General features: G+C 40.9%; 1 protein-coding gene across 1 annotated transcript; it reads right to left on the reverse strand.

The window, feature by feature from the left end:
• Positions 1 to 2073: 2073 nt before the first annotated feature.
• LOC125012288 (corticotropin-releasing factor-binding protein-like) lies at positions 2074 to 8876 on the reverse strand. The gene is made up of 7 exons (XM_047592152.1): positions 8606 to 8876; positions 8386 to 8473; positions 7735 to 7892; positions 6627 to 6837; positions 5356 to 5510; positions 3328 to 3448; positions 2074 to 2706 (listed from the first exon to the last, which is right to left on the reverse strand). The coding sequence occupies exons 1-7, from the start codon at positions 8684 to 8686 to the stop codon at positions 2552 to 2554; spliced, it is 969 nt and encodes a 322-aa protein (XP_047448108.1). The 5' UTR covers positions 8687 to 8876; the 3' UTR covers positions 2074 to 2551.
• Between the last annotated feature and the right edge of the window lie 11282 nt (positions 8877 to 20158).

Here is a 20158-nt window from a genome sequence, read left to right on the forward strand (position 1 = left end):
AAGCTGAATGATTCTGCTTTCTCTATGTCACCTCAATGTTTCTTTATGTCTAAGTAGTTGCGCAACATGGTGTTCTGTGAATAACAGCTTTCCCGGAAGAGAACGGGAGGGGAGGAGGACGTTGAATAGCAGTAACAGATCTTCTTCATGTAATCACTAACCAGTCCAATGTGAGTAAAATCTTAGATAAACAGAATTTCCTAATCCTGTTACTTCATGTTATTAATAACGCATGCATGTGTCACCCTGTGCAGGGTCGCGCATCATCCATAAGGACTTGTGAGCCCTTTTGGCTCGGTGTGTGACAAAGTCATTTCCAGTTCCACCATCACAGGCCACTATAAATACAAAAAATCACACTCCGTTCCTTTCAGTAGCATCCAGAGTGTGTTACATTCTCTAATGAAGACTGAAAGTTGCAACACATCGAGCGAAAAAAAAAAAAAAGAAAAGAAAAAAAGACATCCGCTGGTTAATTGAATCATCATGGCTGAGCAGGTTTGAGATTAATTCCACGTAAGGAGAAGATCAAAAGCGAGCCAGTCAGAAGGATGTCAAGGGGAATAAGAGCACTGAGGCTTGTGGGATAATCCCTTTAAGAGCTGCACAGTAATTCAGACTGAGGATCCTCGGCTGTACTGTATGGGGAGAGATCAGGGTTAAACTGTCAGTGATGGCGAGGGGTCACACACAAATGTGTAATCCACATTGGCTCTATTATTCTGTGCACTCCGCGTTAAGCTGTTTACATTATGATTCTGATAAACCACTATGAAGTGTCTCAGAGTTCGTCTCTGGAACAGATTGGATTACCAGTAGATAAGAGAAACATAAACGTCATTGCTTAATACTGATTGCCAAGAACATCTTTTCATACAGTGGAATACATGTTCACATTGTATGTATACGTACACACACACACATACGTGTCACTGCAGAGTATATCAATGGAATCCTGCAAGGATCTGATCTAAAATTAGACTTTTTGCTTGTGGATTCTTGATGCAAGGCGTGTACGTGCCTGCGCAAAGAACATTCTGTGTTAACAGGGTCGAAGCAATTCATTTTAGCGTCTCCTACAGAGGCAATTTATGCAGTTGGAAGGTTGTCTGCTCAATGTCCTCTGATCATGGTGACCACAGTCTACAGATGAAGGGCAATAAAAAAAAGGCCCATGACTGAGTGTGAGTGCACATTAACATGTAATTTTTAAAGTTTGTGTTTGTGACTTGCGTTGGCATCCTAGCATTTACCAGCTAGCATGAATCACCGTTTAGTATTAAGGTTGCTGCTGATTTGGATTAAAGCTTCAAATGAAAAAAACAAACAAACAAATTATCTGAGGAGGGCAGGAACGTCTGGACCAATTTTCATGGCAACATAATATTTCCGCTGACCCAAGATATTAAGAGAAAACTGGATAATTAATCTGGGACCACTGATTGCATTTGAGTCCTGTCTGGACAAATGTGGGATGGAATTAGTGACATGAAGGCAGAGAAAACTAATGAAGTTGCTACTGTCCTGCTCATTTTCCAGAACAAATTAATCATGTCCTGAATGTTACATAAACCTTTGAGCTTAGCTTAGTACATAATATAGTCAATTGTTTGCAGCCATCAGGAGAAGAAGAAGCGATTGCCTTTACTGAATTATTACTGATTATTATCTCACATCAGACAATGCTGCCTTACACTATGTAAAGAGATACGTGCATTTGTCTAACTCTTTAAAAATCCGTTAAGTCTGCTGTTGCAGGCTTGACTTTCTAAATCCTGACAACAGAACCGAGGGGAGGCTCAGGAGAGTAGTTCAGATCACCCGACATGCTGAAAGGTTAATGTCTCGGCAAAAGATTACCGCATTCCACAGCTGTCAAACTGCAGCGCCACATCAGGACACAACGCTTGTTAAGCGTTCGACTAGACTCAAGAACACCGCGTATTCAGCGCTAGAGAAAAAAACGCAACAATGGGTAAGACAATAGCAAAACAAAACAAACACCAGGTGCAGTCCTCTTAACAAAGTCCAAGAAGGTTAATGAGGTGACTCACAAAAGACAAACATTGAAAATGTGCTTCATCATGCAATTCATATTTATTCTTAAACTGTCAAGGCGATATAAACAGAAGAGGCTGCAGGGCTGCGAAGCTGTAACTAATACAAAGCAAGAACAGAGGAAGAGTTTAAAATGAACGAATCTGCCAACAAATGCGATTTATCACAGACTGCCATGGCATGGCTGAAAAGAAGACAGTATCAGGTCGACCATCACCCAGAAATCTGCATTAGTAGAACAATTATTTAAATAAATATGCTCAAAGAAAGATTAACGTAACGAGGTCTCAAAATAAAATATTTGGCAAATAATACAAAATACTTACTGACAGTATTAGTTAAATGAGACATTTTCATTTTAAAGTGGTATTTTTACAGAGAGATGGATGACTGTGTGATTGTGTGTGTGTGTGTGTGTGTGTGTGTGTGTGTGTGTGTGTGTGTCACAGTAGAGTGTGCATATGTATGTACGGATGGATGGATGCGAGAGGTCTCATTCCACAGTGCAGAAGTTGTCCAGACTGTTCTCTCGGGTCTTGGGAAGCTCATTTTGTTCCAGTAATCGGTACTGGAAGGAAACACGGTTGACGTAGTTCCCGCTGGACACCAGCCTCACTACCGAGTTATCACAACCAATCTTCATCTGGGCTGAAAGACCACAAGGAGGCCAAAGAGAAAAACAGACACATTACACTGGAGCATTCTTGTTCTCCAGCCAACACCTTTTAGCCTGGTTATGTATATGCCGGACTAATAGTTGTTATTCATCTAATTTAATGCTTTTTGTTCTGTACATTTGTTCGCACAACACTAATTCCTTACATAATATAGAGTACTAAAGTACATAATAGTAATAGTACATAAAAATTCAAAATAAGAGACCTGCTTAGTCAATACAGTTTTATGGGGTTAGAAAAAAGGTGTTGAATCAGTATTTGCTGTGATCTGTAATGTCAAAATACAAATATTTGATTTGAATTGCAAATATTTAGCGATTCAACATGTGTGGTGGTAGTATTTTGAAGGATTCACCTACAGGATAATTATCTATCATAATACTAATGCAGTCTGAGGTGTTTCTCCTCATGAGAAGACCCTCCTGCCCCAACACTGTGGTGGTGACATCAATGATTTAGAGTTTGGGGTCCTAACAAGATGCTGACTTATAATTCTGAGCACAATAACATAGTAAATCAGAGGGTTTAAGCTCAGTGTAAAGTAGTGGATTTCAGATTTCCACAGATTCACACTGGATCGGTGCAGACTCACCGAGCCCACTGAGGGAGAAACAGAGGTCGGCCACGGGAAACATCTTAGAGGTGTCCACCCCATTCCCTCCCAGCAGCTCCACGTAGTCTCCTGAACCTGAACAGCCGGACCAAACCTGTCTCTGTAAAAAAAAAAAAAGAGGCAGATGTAAACCAATGGTCCAACAGGTCCCAGTTTGAGTTTGCCGTAACATGCACGATGATGTCAGTCAGACAGAGTTAATATATGCCGTCCAACTGTCATTACATTACGTGCTTGCAATGCTGGCTACGTATGCAACATCCGAGACATAGTGAGTTGCTTACACCGAGGCTGACAGTTTAGCAATCTCACGGTCGGGTTTATAATGTAGGAAATTATATAAATAATAAAAGGAGAAAGCCATCGGGAAATCAACCATTTCAAGGTAGTAGAAAGAAGTGTAAAACTTTCAAACATGCAAATTGCTTCACTTGACTTTGGAACACTCAATATTTTCTTTATAATTTGAGTAGAAATAAGAGGTTGTTTTATTTGGCTTACTCTGTAATCACAATCTATCATGTTGTCAGCAGTCTGGCGGCCGATGTCTGATGAGCTGCCAGCATTACTCTGGACCCATCAAGTTTTCTCTTTCATGAACATTAGTTGCACTTCTGCCCTTTTAATAGTTTTATTTATTCTTTCTTTAAACACTTGCTGTATTTTCCTAGCCCCTCGTTTATATGATTTAGAAAGCTCTATTTTCTTTGTAGTTATTCATACGTGAGTCCAACACATTAAGCAACATAATCACTCTTTTGGGGGTGGTTTAAGTTGAATTTTCACCTCATTTCAGTTCGTTTTTGGGTCCACGAAGGCCCTCGAGGGAAATGTTGCACTCTTCAGCTGCTAAATGCTCCACCGTGCTCAAAGGCTTATTGATCCCTGTCTGCTGTAGACATTAGAAACTCAAATCCACGAGCACTCAATCTTTGTTTTTTTTCCTATAGAAGCTGACTGAAGCCCTTACATAGTACGTTATTAAAGTTATTATCCACCCACACAAATCTTTTCATTTCCCTTAAGTTGCCCTTCAGCCACAAAGGTCTGGTTAGATTTTGTTGCACCTGAGCAGAAGTGATGGCAGCTGAATCCCTCAGAGCAGCAGTGCAGTTGGGCAGCCCATTTGCCAAACACAACAGTGATTTTGGACGACCCCTCTGAAACCCTGTATTATTTTCAATGACAACATTTTCAGAAAATTCACTGCCAGTTTTCTCCAGCCAACAGTACGATGTTACTGGAATATGGTGAATATATAAGGTTAATCCAGGGCAAATAAAACTAACTTGTTGAAGGAATATACTGACATTTGGCAAAATACGAGAGTCCAGTGGAGCAGGAGATGAAGCAGAGCAGCTGGGTCGGGTTGAAAAAATATAGATTCTAATCTTTGCACTAAAGCATTCTAACAAACACGACAATATAACATCATAGTTAGAGTTGCTCCGTATTGGCTCCTGGTGGGTGAACTTTGGTCCATTTGTGCAGATCTAGCCTCTTTCCTCGTTTTCAAGTTTTTGCACTGAAACAACGGCATTTCCTGGCTGTAGCTTCATATTTATCACACAGACAGGAGAACGGTATGGATTTTTCTGGGGTAAACCGTATGAACAAAGGTTCTTTTGATTATGGAAAGGTGGAGAAATCTAACAGGAAAATGCATAAAGCCACGTTTTCATGGAAACATATAAATTTGAACATCTAATACTCATAACTTTGTCTGAGTTCTAATTTAAATTTAAGGGCCCCTAATAAACCAGACATGATCCAGGTGATTCTGTGTTTTCATTTATTTTAGATTTATTTTTTTTTGACATTAACAATTAGACCAAGTTTCATATGATTTGCATTGCGTGGACAAACATTAGGAAATCTCCTTACTGGCTTACGAGAACATCACTGTCTCTCAACTACATTTAAAGACGGATTCAAAACATAATTTTATCTCTGTCTATTTCTAGAAGAGCTTCTGCGTGTCTGTCTGTCTGCGTTCATGTGTCTTACCTGTGGACTGAGCTCATTGGTCTTGGCCTGCCCCAGGCTGAGTTCCGTCAGTTGGATCTCCACGGGGTAGATGACGGAGAAGCTGCAGTTCTTGTGCTGATGTGGCATCACCATGGTGAAGCTGCCCTCTGGACTCTGAGACATGATGTTGCAGGCTGCGCGCAGAATCACACAAGACACGCGCACACGCGTGCGGAGAAGGTTTCGAATTAGCAGCTCGCCATCACCTGAGAAACTCATTATTGACACCTCGCGTCGCAAATTGGACATAATCAAGGGTGACGGCAGGGGAAGGGACAGAATCAGGGCTAAGCATGGAAATCCAATTCCAGTTCTGATGACAAAGATCAGAAAAATAATGAAATTTGAATTGATATCAGTGCGGGAGGCAAGATAGGCGCCAAGAGGAGTCGGAATACTTTACTCCTGCGGGCGTGTTGTTCACTTAGAAACATTTATGTGGTAAAGAAAAGTCATGCTGGTCAAAGATTTTATCCATTATGTAGTATTTGAAAGAAAGATTAATTACTTTTAACATTATTGTATTGATTAAAAGGTGCTCTTTAACTTTTAGCAATGCTGTATTGTAAGCTTTTTGCAAAATAAGGTGAAATATTTGGTTGAGAAAGGTTTGCACATGTTAAAACACGTTAAATGTTCATGATTATTAGATCTTTACATGCAAAGATATATGGAGATGTTTTTTTTTTTACCCATTTGACACAGCAGAAGCTTTGATAAGAATAAAAGTCAGTGGTTGCAGACAACTGTTGTTAATGGTCAATATATCCATAAAACTTCTCACTCTCACATCTGGGATTCACGCCGCTTACCTATAGATAATCCATCCAAACTCTCCTTCCTTGTGTCAGGGGGGGCTTCCTTTGTCTGTCTTTGTGCTAGTGCCAGACAGTGATTGTTATGTTGCTTGACACAGTGTTAACACTGTGTTTGTCAAGCAGCTGGAAAACAGGTGCATCCCTCTCATTCAATCTCTTCACGTCGCCCTCGGCCTTGATTAATGCTCGACCGAGCACAAACATCCAGGAAGAACACACATGCATGCACACAAGCGAGGACCACAGCCCCCATTCTAAAGCACATATAAGAGTAAACAAGACAAATCTGATTTAGATGTCAGGCCTTGGTCCTTATTTACTTTGTTGTTTACAATTTACAGTTACTTTTTTATTTTTATTTTTTATGGATGTTTTTCTATTTCGCTTTCAGACTTTCATAAATTGACTTTAAGGACGTGGAGCAGGACTCACGGAAAGGATTGTGCAGTTTTTTTACGACGAGTGTGAAGCCGCTGTCAGGGTTGTGAATGCGAAAGAAGATCATGGCGACATTCTGAGAGGAGCGGCTGGAGGATCCCGGGGCTGCGGAGGAGCAGTAGTCCGTGTAGCGCTGGTGCGGCGGGAGAGGATGGTCCTGACTGCTGGGGAACTTCTCTCCCTTCAAAACCCAGCCGTCAAATATCTAACACGTGATGTGGAGAGAATATGAAACATCAGTCGTTACAAACTCCAACTAAAAATGCAGCTTCTTCATTTCTTTCAAACTGACAAAAAAAAGGGCAATTGCTAAAAATAAGCATCACTTTAAAGTTGTGACTTTTCCTCTTTACGTAAAGTTGGATGTGAAGAGATGATGATAAATAAACTGGAGGAATATATGGTTGTTGGCTTGAAATAAATAGAAAGAGAACATCTGGTGTATTGTTTAAAGAAGGACTTGATCGATGCGCCGCTCTTGCATAAATCCTGATTTAGTTGAAGCAACATGTTTCACTTCAGCTGTTTAATCTATGGCTATTAGCCGAATGTGTGTTACATCACCATGTTCACTGTTGCGTTGTGACTCATATTTAATTACCAGCATAATCCAACATGAATTTTCTTCTATAAATAGGATGTAAATCTCCTTTAAACAGACATTGACAGTGGGTGCTGTTGTGTTGATCGTATTTGTCCTGTTTAAAGGGATGCGTGCAAGTCAAACACAGCTGCCTTTCGGTTCTAGTCCACACCTCGACTCATCCTTCACATCCAGTCAGTGTCACAAGATCCGTCCCTGCTCTTTCCCTCTTTCTGCTCTTTCTGTCATGCCTTTTTATCACTTTGGCCCACATGAACTGAAACTGCCATGTAACTGGCAGGCTTGGCTTCAGAACTTAAGCCGTCTCTTCCCACACTTGCTCTGGGAGATGTGACCAATGCAAAGAGAGGATCCAGTGTGGCCTAAACCGTCTTTGGCATCATTTTAATCAAGCCGGAGTAAAAGAATTCAGAGTTTAAAACAGCCCCGAACGTCCTGTCCTCAGTTTGCTGAGGGGCTGAGGATGCGTGGGGGTTGTTTTTTGGTGACTGGGCCAACCTTTATGAAGTCTCCAGCGCTGCAGTCGATACTGACGTCAGACAGCTCCAGACTGATGACTTCACTGGGCTCAGCGATGATGAAAGCAGCGCAGGCCAGCTGTGGCCGAGACGCCGTGAAGGTGAAGTAGCCGTCAGTGGCCAGCATGTCCAAGCACCCTGCAAACCACACGCACTGTGTCATGTTTCCATCACTTCAGACGTCATTACATTGTCTTACATCTATTTCCTCTAGACACAGGTAGCATAACATTTCCTGTCAAATTCTAACCATATAACCTTCAAGCCTTGTATTTCATTATGAAGCAGTTTTTATCAATAAAAGTGAGGGAAGCACACAAATGCACTCATTATTTGTTTGACTTTGAAAGGATTCAGAAAATAAAACTGATTTTAGTTTAATCTCAAAGATGCTAATGAACTTAAGTGTGATGTAATAAGATTTATTCAAATGTAAAAAGCAAGAGGTGTGTGCAGATAAAGCTGTTTGCATGGATTCACTATCTGTTCTACTTACAATTCATGGCCACTTTTTTATTGCAATGAACAAGCCTCAACTGTGGTTAATTACAGTAGCATCATTAATAATAACGTGAACGATATTCCGTAGACAGTGTTAATGAATTAAGTCATTGCTGAAATCAGTTCTTACTGAGAGGTCGACGGAAAATAAAATCTTCTGATTCTCTTTTCTGGGCCAAAGTGAGCAGAGAATACAATCCATCTGACGCCTCGTTGTCCTGGATGAAACGTGACAGAAACATACGTCAAATTTTAGCTGAGCTCGCCAAAAAAAAAAAAAAAACTTTACAGACTGAGCTAATCAATAATTCCACTTTGTCTCAGTTTAACTAGAGTAAGTTAATCCGTACCTCAATGTAGCGACTGAGCCCCATCCTTGACGAGAGGGAGATCAGAAAGAGGAACAGCTGTGTGCGCAGAGCCACCGACATGCTGAAGTGCGTCTCTGGAGAAGTGTTTCCTGAAGCGAAGGGGGGAATAACGGCGCAGTCTGCGAGGTGGCAGCTTTTATAGCAGCACAGACAGACAGGCCCACATAGAGAGTCACTGAAAAAACACTGATCCGACTCCTAATGACTTTCATCATGTGTGAATATCATATTACGCCTGACAGGGTAGAATAACTCCGCAAGACTTCGAATAGATTCAATTAAAAGTGTCCTACTGTGAACATGACACATGCTAAGTGGTGATTACTTATAATGGACAATGATCATGACATTGGACAGTGACCAAAAACAAACATTTAAACCTCTCAGCTGTGTCAGACAGACAGACAGACAGACAGACAGACAGACAGATAGATAGATAGATAGATAGATAGATAGATAGATAGATAGATAGATAGATAGATAGATAGATAGATAGATAGATAGATAGATAGATAGATAGATAGATATTAGAGTTGAAATTAAACAACTAAGATGCACGTGAAGAGCAGACTTCACATTCTTCCTTCATAGGCAATGACTGCCTGAAGTCTGGGACCCATGGACATCACCAAACACTGGGTTTCCTCCTTTGTGATGGTTTGCCAGACCGTTACTGCAGCTGTCTCCAGTTGTTGCTAGTTTGTGGGTATTTCTGCCCTAAGTTCTGTCTTAAGCAAGTACAATGCATGCTCGAATCGGGTTGAGATCTTGTGGACTGACTCAGATATTGCAGAATATTCCACTTCTTAGTCTTAATAAACTCCTGGGTTGCTTTTACTGTACGTTTTGGGTCATTGCCCATTGGCACTGTGAAGCACTGTCTTATAAACTTTGCTGCATTTGGCTGAATCTCAGCAGAAAATATATCCTATACACTTGAGAATTCATCCACTGTCTTCTGTCACATCATCAGTAAAACACTAGTGACCCAGTGCCATTGGAAGCCGTGCATGCCCATGCCATTACACTGCGTCCTCCAAGTTTTACAGGTGATGTGTAGTGCTTCGGATCATCAATAGTTTCAAGCCTTCTGCATACTTCTCTCTTCTCATCATTCTGTGTCTTTGCCCAAATAATGCCGTCGTAGAACTGGGTTGGTGTCTTTTGGTGTTTTCTGACAAAGTCTAACTTTCTAAATTCTATTTTTGAGGCTGATTGATGGTTTGCTCCTTGTGGTGAACCCTCCGTTTGTAGACAGATACCGATGCACCTAATTCCTAGATAGTGTTCTTCACTTGGGTGGATGCTGTGAAAGGGTCTTTCTTCACCATGCAAAGGATCTTTCCATAATCCACCACTGTTGTCTTCCTTGAATGTCCAGGCCTTTTCGAGTTCCCGAGTTCACCATTGCGCTCTTTTTTTTTTTCTCAGAATGTACCAAACTGATGATTTGGGCACTCCTAGCATTTCTGCTGATGGTCTTTTATACTGAGAAGCATTATCACTGAGATCTCATTTGACCAGATGTTGTGGGTTCACAGCATCAGCTTCTAAATGCAAATGCCACATCGACAATCAACTCCAGACCTTTTACCTCCTTAAATGATGAAGAATTAATGAGGGAATAGTCCATGCAGCCCATGTCATAGCTTTTGGGTCCAATTACTTTTGGTCCTTTGAAAAAGAGGCAGCTACATATTAAAGAGCTTTAATTCCCAAACCGTTTCTCCAAATTGGATATAAATACCCTCAAATTATAGCTGGGATTCTGCACTTTAAAGCCATATTGTATATCTGTTTCTTTTATGAGGGATTAAATGCTAAAACAAAGTCAACGCTTCAGGCTCCACCAGGCATCCAAATCAAAAACTTGTTTGGAGCTGGAGGCCAGTGGGAGGTCAGGAATTGGGGAGAGGCTGGTTGCTGCAAGTTTGCATCTTAAATCAGAGAAAATACTGACTTGGAAAAAACTCTCTGGTATCATACCTCTTCTGAGAAAGACAAAATGGAGTTGCCAAAATGCATCTGATTTCACTCTAGGGTCAGTGACTTGCAGTCTTTACATACAGCAGATCTGATTCACTGTGCTGGTCACTGACATGGGCAGGACAGAGTATACTAAATCTAAATTATGAATAAAAGATGTGATTTTATGACGCATTTTGCAACACAAGTCTGAAATAAACGAATCGGTGTCTGAAATCTGTATGTTCTGTAAAACCCCCAGATAATCATGACTGTGACTGTTTTCAGTCATCCAGGTCATTGTATACTCTGGATGAATCATGGCTGGCACTGAACCAAAACCTATTCATCACAATGACATCTTTTATTGTCGATGCTCAAATACTAACGTTGGGTTAAATGCTGTCTTTCTTATTCTGTTCCACCGCACTACAGTTTAGTTTTAATGTGGCTGTAGAGTACAGCAAACTTTGCCTTTGTGCAACAGGGTCGGTTAACACCCAGCTATACTCAACATTTTTCTGCTTGTTTCTGCTGACCAACCACGTAGCCAGAGAACAACAATAACAGTATTCAAAGTAATGATCTTCCAGCAAAACGAGAACAAAATGTGGAGTGACTCATGCAACATATTGTGCAACATGAGAGACCAGTGTAGGTGCAGGAAAAGGGGAAGCAAGAGTCAGTCAGAGCGGGAGAGAGGCTCTGCAGTGTAATTTGGTTTGCGGTGACGTAGCAAAGTCATTTAGATGAGACTAATCCTGGGTGTCCGTGCTGCCATTGCAAAAGGTCAAACCCAGTTGTAGCTGAGTGTAAGAGATGATGATCATCCTGTCAGCGCTCATACACACATCTGATGGAACGGCCCCGTCTTTCTCTCATTCATCCGAAATGAAGACGAGAGGCCGCGTTCGCAATTATGTTGAGTTAATGGTAGCCGACACTTCCTTGTGGTGACGAAGGTCCGTGAGGCCACACGCGGGACTACAAACAAAACGACAGAAAACAAAACAGTAATGAAAGTAATGAATAACATTTAGTCCAACAGCAGCTCGGCCCCTTGTCTTACAATGCTGATGACCTATTCAAGGTGTATTACTTTCATTTAAAAGCCAGTAGTCAGTGACAATAATTAGTTGCCTTTTTGCTGCGAAGATGTCTGTACCTATTAGCAAGGGCCTTCCTGCTAAAGAGTGTTTTTCTAATGTGAATGACAGCAGAGGAAAAGGAAAATGTTAGCGAAATGCTACACGATGTGTGTGTATGTGTGTGTTTCATGCTGCTAAGTGCCTGTCCCTTGGCGATTTCACGCAAACGCTGCGATGAGGTGCTGTGATACATACTGTAATTGTTTGAATCCAATTTATTTAATGAATCGATAGATTTTAATGAACCCCGCAGTCTCGTTCATACTGCTCCAAATGATGAACGCATATATGAGTTCGCTCAGTGCCGGTCTATTTGCAGAGTTCATCCTCTAATCTAATCTAATATAATCATATCTAACCTCTCTTCCTCTATTAACATCCCCCTTTAACTTGAAAATCCTGAATGAATGTATGAACATCCTCCGCCGCCCAGAGATGAACTTTCCATGCAAATACGTCACATTGCACAAATCAAAACGAAATAAAAAGGCAACAGTGGCCAGAGACAATCAACAGTCACATGAAAAAAACATGAAACCAAGACACAAATATTAAATTAGGTGTTAAAATCTGTAGATTCAGTTTGATGGGCAAAGTTAGAAAATGTCCCTGGTGCAACGTGAAATTAAAAATTGAAATTGATTTCAGAAAGCATGAATATTCTAATAACACTAATTCGAATGGAAGTGCCAGTTGCCTCCGCCTCGACTAGACAAAAGACTATAACACCATCTAGTGGCACATGTCGGTACATGTTTGCTAATTTTGTGTTTCAGGTCTGGAGTTCATTGCGGTGCATAATATGGACACAAATTAGAGTTTTCTATGCAGCTGCAAGTGAGAATCACAAAACATACCTACAGTGTTTGCAACAGATTCTGCTAATCGTGATTTAGTTAAAGTTCAAAGCAGTTAAGTAAGTTTTAAGGAGTGTGATTTGGGTTTGGATGATTGCCTCAGCTGGCTAGATGTGACAGTCGTCCCTGCATGTGGTCAAAGTTAAATGGCAATGATTGTTGACTCCAGACATTAGTGCCTTAACCCTGCCTTATAGCCCAGCATGCTACCTCCCTCTGCACACCTGCTCCCTGGCGAAGATAGCACATATAGCTAAGTATTTTGCTTAGCAGTTCTCGGTGCGCCGGCTCACTTGGACACACAAGCACACACACACTCTTCGGTTTGCGGATCTGTCTGTCAACGCAGCGGCCCAGCCCCAGCTCTCCTTGCTGCCTGACTGACCCATTCATCTCCTGTGGGGGCTGTAATGAGTTGACCCTCCCCGTTTGGACCGACCTGACAGAGAGAGATTACTTTAAAGTCTGCATGGATTTTCTTGCTTGTCCCCTCCTCCCCATTCCTCTCCTCTGAAAATGGTTAATTCAAAGCGCATTAATGAGGAGCGATGGATAACACACTCTTCTTTTAATTACCTTCCAGTGGAGTTCTTCGGGGGAGGTCTGTTGACTCCCACATGGTGCTGGCCTGTTTGTTTGGGTCGCTTTTCCCAGTTTTTGCAGTTGGTATAAATTATAGCAAAGTCCTTGTGGGTCAGGGATACTGTACAGTAGGAGAAAAATGACAGGATTCAAAGTAAACCTTTAAAAAAATTTCTCTTGGTTTCAAGTATCTCATTGTACAGTACTGACCTATTATTATTCACAGACAGATTCTGTTAATTATTAATCATACAATAATATAGGTCGAAAGTTCTGTAACCATGCCAATGCATCCTGTACAAACCAGAAAGAGACAAAGGAACATGCCGAGAAAAATAAATAAATAAATAAATAAAATCTGCTGGGTTTTGCCTGGCGACGCAACAAACACATGATTGATGGTGCATGCAGATGATGAGAATAATTCCACATAATAGTATAATTACACAGCGCAATGTGGAATAATTGTTCCAGAGCAGATAGGGACCTCTTTTCCCAAGGCAGACTGGCACAACCAGAGGACAACGCTTGATTAGATGACGAGGGAATAAGATCATTGTCTATAAAAAATAACTTCCTGTCTTGGTTTGGTTGACGAGGAAACAGCTGGTGTGAAGTCAAGAAACTGTTACATTGCATTTATATTGTATTTGCCTATGCCTACTTTTGTGACTTTATCATGATTCCTGTCCTCGAAGTTCACCCCTTCCTGATTCACAACTGTTTGCACAGTCACATTCCAGAGCGAAATGGTTTGTATGTGAGAAGAAACCTGTCGGTTTATCATTTTGACTGCTCCATGTCTTTACTGAACATGCTTTTTTTGGCCTGCAGGCCATGCTGTTCTTGGTTCAAAGCCTCAGGAGGCCTCTATGTGTCAGACAGTGACTTTTCAGCTCATATCTTGTAAATTGTTTGACCACCTCCGACTAGTATAAAAAAGAGCACCGCACAAAGTGCCCTTTCCCCATTTTGTATGATGCCTTTTATAAATGTGTGTCAGTGTCTGCCCCAAGCTACTATTGGCTATCATGGACTACCATTGCGTCCAGGTTTTCATGATATCATAGACTTTTGATTTTTGTGCAGCAGAACCCAGGAAGCCAGAAGAGCCGTTGGTATAAGGAAGCATGGGGATACACCCAAACCTAAAAAAAAAAAAAAAATGTTATTGCCATTTAATAGGCAGAGGCAAAGACAAACAAATAAAGAGAATATCTAAAGTTAAAGTTCCCCTGGTTGAAGTTGCTGTGTGAAATGTGTCTGCTCAGGGAAGGTGGGTGGGCCTTTGACACTCTGTAAATGTGTTCCTTCATCATTCAGCCTCCACTGTGGTCTAGCCGGTCTTATCCAGCTTAATAAACATTGATTAGTCCACATAATCAATGCACTCAATGACAATGATTCAGTGCGCTGCATAAATGTATTGACTGCAATCAGGTATAAACAGCAGCCCTCTTTTTCATGCATTTTCTGCTTTTTTATTAGCTGTGTTTTGATGGGACAATAATTGCGTGAGTCTCCGTGGACTTAACAGACATATTTCATTAAGTGATGCCGAGATGAGATCAAAACTATTGACCATCTGTCCAGGTTTTATAAATAAAATAAATAAATAATTTTATGAATTAATAAAAAAAAAAAAAAAAATCATATCATGTTGAAGTACCCATATTTCACCACAAGGTGGCAATGTTTATCTGATGCTGGCGTCAAACCACTGACAACTCCGTGCAGCTGAAGTCTCACATCAAATTATATTTTCTTTGTCTTATGAGGTGTGAACTAAACAAACAAACATTTTTTTTTTTTTTTGACATTTCTATGATTTCAATTTAATTACGATGAGGAGGAAATTAAGAAGAATAACAGTTGGGTATTTTAACCACAGAACTGTCCTGTAATACAAAACAGGTTGAGTCAGCTGCACTGGGGCTTCACATGTGAAAACAAATCTAGCTTAAAGGAGAGTTTTTGGGGAATACCATAAAACTCATGTCTGCTCCTATAATTTCAAAGAACACTGCCTAAATTTGAACATGGTCATGTGAGATATTGTATCGCCTTTCATTAAACAGTTTAATACAAGTAAAAAGTGCAGTAGGAAAACCCCAGCGTGAGGTATGTAACTTTGCTACCCCAGGCCTCCGTGGCCATGCATGACCAGGTCATGTAATGAATGTTGATAAAGTAGAAAAGCCGGTTTAATCAGGACGGATCACTGTGCAGAGGTGGAGAATGTCAGAGAGAGCAGGCACAGCTGCTTAGTGAGAAATCCAATATTGACTGTCGGGATAAATGTCCTGCATATTCTCTCATCTGTCCCAGGGGCCGTGGTATTATGCCTCTCACGTTAGCACCCCTAATTGGATTAAAAATGGCTTGTTATTGGGAGAAAAATGACTGAGAAAACTATCATGATTATTGCCTCTCAACAATGCTGGCCCCCAGAGCTGAAGACGTGAAGTAATTGTCATGGCTCAGTAAAATGTCAAAATCAGGCAATGCAGTCTGTTCCCAAACAAAAAGTCGGTTTGATTGATCGCGTTTCAAAACCAAACAAATTTTGACAATGCAGCCACATTCGGCGTCTCATTCATTGCCCTGCTCTGGCACCATAAAGCCAGAAATGTCAAATCAAAACCCAGCACACAGTTATGCCCACATATAATTGGAACAGTGACACATTTTTCATGATTTGGACTCTCCGTGCGACCGTATTAGAGTTGAAATTAAACAACTGAGATGCAGTTGAAGAGCAAAATGTTTAGGGATTACAGCTATTTTATACAAAGTCATCTCATTTCAGGGGCTCAAACGTAATGGGACAAATTAACGTTATCATAAACAATATGCTAATTTTTAATATGCTGTTGAGAATCCTTAATGAACCCGTGGACATTACCAAACACTGGGCATAAGAGCTTTCAGCATGTTTCTCTCTTCCCATCATTCTGGTTCAGGTTGATCTTAGTTTCGTTTGTCCAAAGAATATTTTTCCAGAACTGGGGCGGTGTCTTTTTGATGTTTTTTTTGACAAAGTCTAATCTGTCCTTTCTATTTTTTATTTTTATTTTTATTTTTATTTAAGGCTGATTAATGATTTGCACCTTGTACCATTGAACCCTCTGTATTTACTCTCATGAAATCTTCTCTATTTGCCAGACTTAGATGCTGATACACCTACGTCCTGGAGAGTGTTCTTCACCTGGGTGGATGTTGTGAAGGGATCCTACGATCACCAAACACTGTCGTCTGTTGTCCAGACCTTTTTGAGTTTCCAAGGTCGCCAGTGAGATTTTTACCTAACTGTTGATTTGGCCACTGGACTTTAAGCCCGTATTGAGTATACAACTGTATCTTGAACATTTTGGTAAACAGTTAAAATAACTTGCCCCGATGAAGGCCAATATAACCTCAACATTTATGCCCATGTGCTTTAACCATTTGTTTTTTTTTTGCCATGCCTAAATAAAGGCTTTTTATCCTTTTTTCAACCACAGAGTGCTTTTCTTTTTTTGATCCCTCACTTCACCCGTCGTAAATAAAACACCTGTGTGAAGAACTATTCTGAAGTCTCCTGAGTGCCCTGACCCCTTCATTTGTGTCTTATCATTCACACTTATTTATTTGTTGCGGTATAATATGCTAAAGTGCATGTGCGTGTGTGTGCACTTGAAGGTAGAAGTGTAGTGTACGCATGCACACATAGCCGTGAATGCATGCATGAACAGAAATGAAACAGACAAATCCATCAGACGTCCGCTGGGTTTTGGTTTGTGTACCACCAGGAGCGCCCATTAACAGAAAATAAATGCTTGACGTCATAAAGCTGACAGAGTCTCATTCATACTGACACTCCGGCTAAATTACACATAAAAGCACTGATAACATCATCATTAAATATTGATTTTTAAGGCCGGTTGCAACAAACACATCCACACTTATCATGTAGCATGAGGGAATTTGGATGTAGCAGATTGAGGTGAGCGGGCTAAAAAAAAAAGAAAAAGCGGTGGCTTCTTGTGAGAAAAAAAAAGATGGACAGACCAGAATCGGAAGAAGAAAAGGAGAGAGGAAGAAAGGGGGAGAGAGGTAAAAGGGGGTGAGGGAGTGGAAAGAGATTTAAGGCTGAGGCTCAGAGCAGATGTTAGTGTTGATGATGATGGATGTAGGTTGTTGAGATGCAGAGTTGTTATCATGAGAGGCACTCGCAGCCTCCTCACAGCACACTTTCCCCCAGATGTCACAGTGTGTGTGTGTGTGTGTTTGTGTGTAACACAGCAATAGAGAGAGAGAGACGCTGAAATGAGTAATTCACAAATTAGACACTAAATCTACTTTATCTGCGCTGGCTTTTATGAAACTGTAGATTTGGTCGACGTTTAATGAAGTAAATTTCCTCCGTGGTCAAACTTCCATCGACTGCACGTTATCACAACAATGAAGAGAAGCAATGAGATACAACAAAAGAGAGTTTAGAGACTGATTGGCACAGATGAGGCTAATGAACAACTATCTTTTATGCTCTTAGGTGCAGACGCGGTGAGAAGCGACTTCTTCGAAAGGCCTAAATTGGGTTAATTTGAAGGTTTTTCACCTTTATCTCAAATGGGAGAGAGGCGACATTCTCCCCTGTGGAACCATGCGTCACCGGGCTACCACATACATCCCAGCTATAATCAAAATTCACCAAAAAAAACACACACACACACACACGTTTATATATACATATACATATATAGGTGGCAGGTGGTCTGAATGTGTGTGTGAATGGGACATGTTGAGTGGTGGTAACCCGCTCTACACTCTCACTAACCAGATAAAAGGTGCAGGACAGAAACATGCCGGTAATTGATTGCTAATTAGTTCTTTTGTTGTCGTCCATTGTGTCCTGACAGAGCTTCGCCGGGGGCTGTCTATTCACACACATGCTCGGCGGCCTCGCCGCAAGGAAATAAGCATAGTCAGCCCATAATGAGACAGACTGATGTCACCCCACCACATGATAGCAGCTGCTTTTACACACCCTTTGTGATTAAACTCTTGGGTGCAAATACAGTAGCGTTGAGGGTGTAGATGGTGGAGTTTTGTCATCCAGATTGTGTGTAACACATGTTTTCAGGCGTCAAGAAAAGCATTCATGCAAGTGTTGCAGGTGATATTTCCTCCCAAAATTGTCCGGCTGCAGCGTCCCCCCCCAACTCAGCTGCATTCTGGTGCTTTACAGTATGTGTTGCAGCCGACTATGTGCCATTTCTACTAAGTTGCTGTACCCACATCTCTCTCCCTCTCTCATCAGTGCATGAGAAATTACCTAATGAGGAATGGGTCGCACATTTCCACAAACTCATTAACCCGCGAGCGAGTGAGACTAATTGCAGCGTTTGGGTAATGTGATTTCACATCTGTTACTGCAGCCCAGGACACAGTAGTCAGCACAGGGCCGGATCTGGTGGGCTGAACCCCTCGCATAGAGCTAGATCCGCCAGAACAGCATGCTCTCGGGCGGACACCACCGCAGCTCCAGCCTGGATGGGTGGAGCAGCAGTCAGCTTGGCTGTGGTTTTAGTGTTTGATCAACTGTCATGCAGTATCTTGTAATTGCATGCCTCTGCAGGGTGGGTGGGCCCCCTGCATTCACTCTAAATAATGATTGACTCCTGCATGGATGAGTAATGTGGAGGTAAATGCACAAGGAAAATAATGGAAACAGTCAATAAATTAGAGAAATCATTCCGTTTCGCAGATGATATCATTTTTAAATGTAATGTCAGATTGAAAGGGCTGGTCAAGTCTTCCACAAATAAACAACGTGTAACATCTATTTATATTCTGATTTGCTGATTTGTACAGTGTATGTAAACAGTTGATTTACAACAATTCCCCCCCCCCTAGATATTCACCATAAATTAATTCACCCAAGAAAAAATTATAGTCACAGTTTTCTTCCACTCTGTAAAATTATACAATGGCCTGATCATTATATCAGCCTGTAAAGCCTGTGTTATGTGGCATATATCTAAACAGAAATAATGTCAAATTTGCTGTATATTGGATTTTGGAAAACTTCAGGCTATCTCGTGCAAATTAATTGTTAGTAACAGTAAACTATAACACAAACACATGGGTTGACTCTCTCTTACTCTTGCACACACTTACACAGAAAGAAAGAAATTAATTTTTCTGGGTCTTGACTTGGGTTGGTATTTTCAATAATTCAGTAAATTACTGCAAACAAATGTATGTTAATAGAAAAGGTGGGAACCAACTGTTTAATATGGGGAAAGTAATATACTTTTGTTAATTATGATTAATCTTTTGTTTAACCTCCCAGCATTGTTACAGAAACTCCAATTATAAGTTTACAGGCAGTGGGACTGCTTATGGTAATGCCATATCTCATCAATTACCATCCCGTGACCATAAATTGGCCTCAGCGCTGCCAACGAGATGAGGTTAACACGCTGATTAATTTGAGCTGCTGTGATTTCAGGCTCAAGTTGACACTTATACTCTTTGACACAGGCGGCGGGGTCCGCTCACTTTCATAACGGCAAAATCCGGGGGCTGCTTTCCGAGCGTGCGCCTCAAACCCCGCGCGAGGATAATTTGAAATTAAAGCAACGCAAACAAGGTGAGAGGTTTTCTTATTACAGAGAGGACTGGCAAGTAATGATGAATTTTAAATAAATGTCAAATGATGTAAAAGCTCAACTACTTAATGGTGTTTATCTGTATTTTGTTTTTGTTATGACATGCATGTGATGTCGTAAACACTATGCAGGTTGGGCCTGATAATAAATCAAATGTAGTGAAAACATGTCAGTTTACGCGATTTGCGATGATAATTGGTTTATATTTATAATCGTCTCAGAGGAAGGTGACTCTTCAAGGCTTTAAAAAATGTATCACTGATATTTATAATAATGCTGCTGCGGCTTAAGTCACCAGCAGAGATGCTGTGCAGCTAAAGTTAA

Source organism: Mugil cephalus, chromosome 8, assembly GCF_022458985.1.
Source record: "Mugil cephalus isolate CIBA_MC_2020 chromosome 8, CIBA_Mcephalus_1.1, whole genome shotgun sequence".
In the NCBI taxonomy this organism is placed as follows: Eukaryota; Metazoa; Chordata; class Actinopteri; order Mugiliformes; family Mugilidae; genus Mugil; species Mugil cephalus.

Excerpts from the sequence above, each read along its gene's own strand:
- LOC125012288 (XM_047592152.1), bottom strand. The coding sequence starts at position 8,686 with ATGTCGGTGGCTCTGCGCACACAGCTGTTCCTCTTTCTGATCTCCCTC. Across the intron at positions 6,838-7,734 it reads GCGCTGGAGACTTCATAAAG|ATATTTGACGGCTGGGTTTT; the intron begins GTTGGCCCAGTC and ends ATCACGTGTTAG. Across the intron at positions 3,449-5,355 it reads CCAATGAGCTCAGTCCACAG|AGACAGGTTTGGTCCGGCTG; the intron begins GTAAGACACATG and ends TTTTTTTTACAG.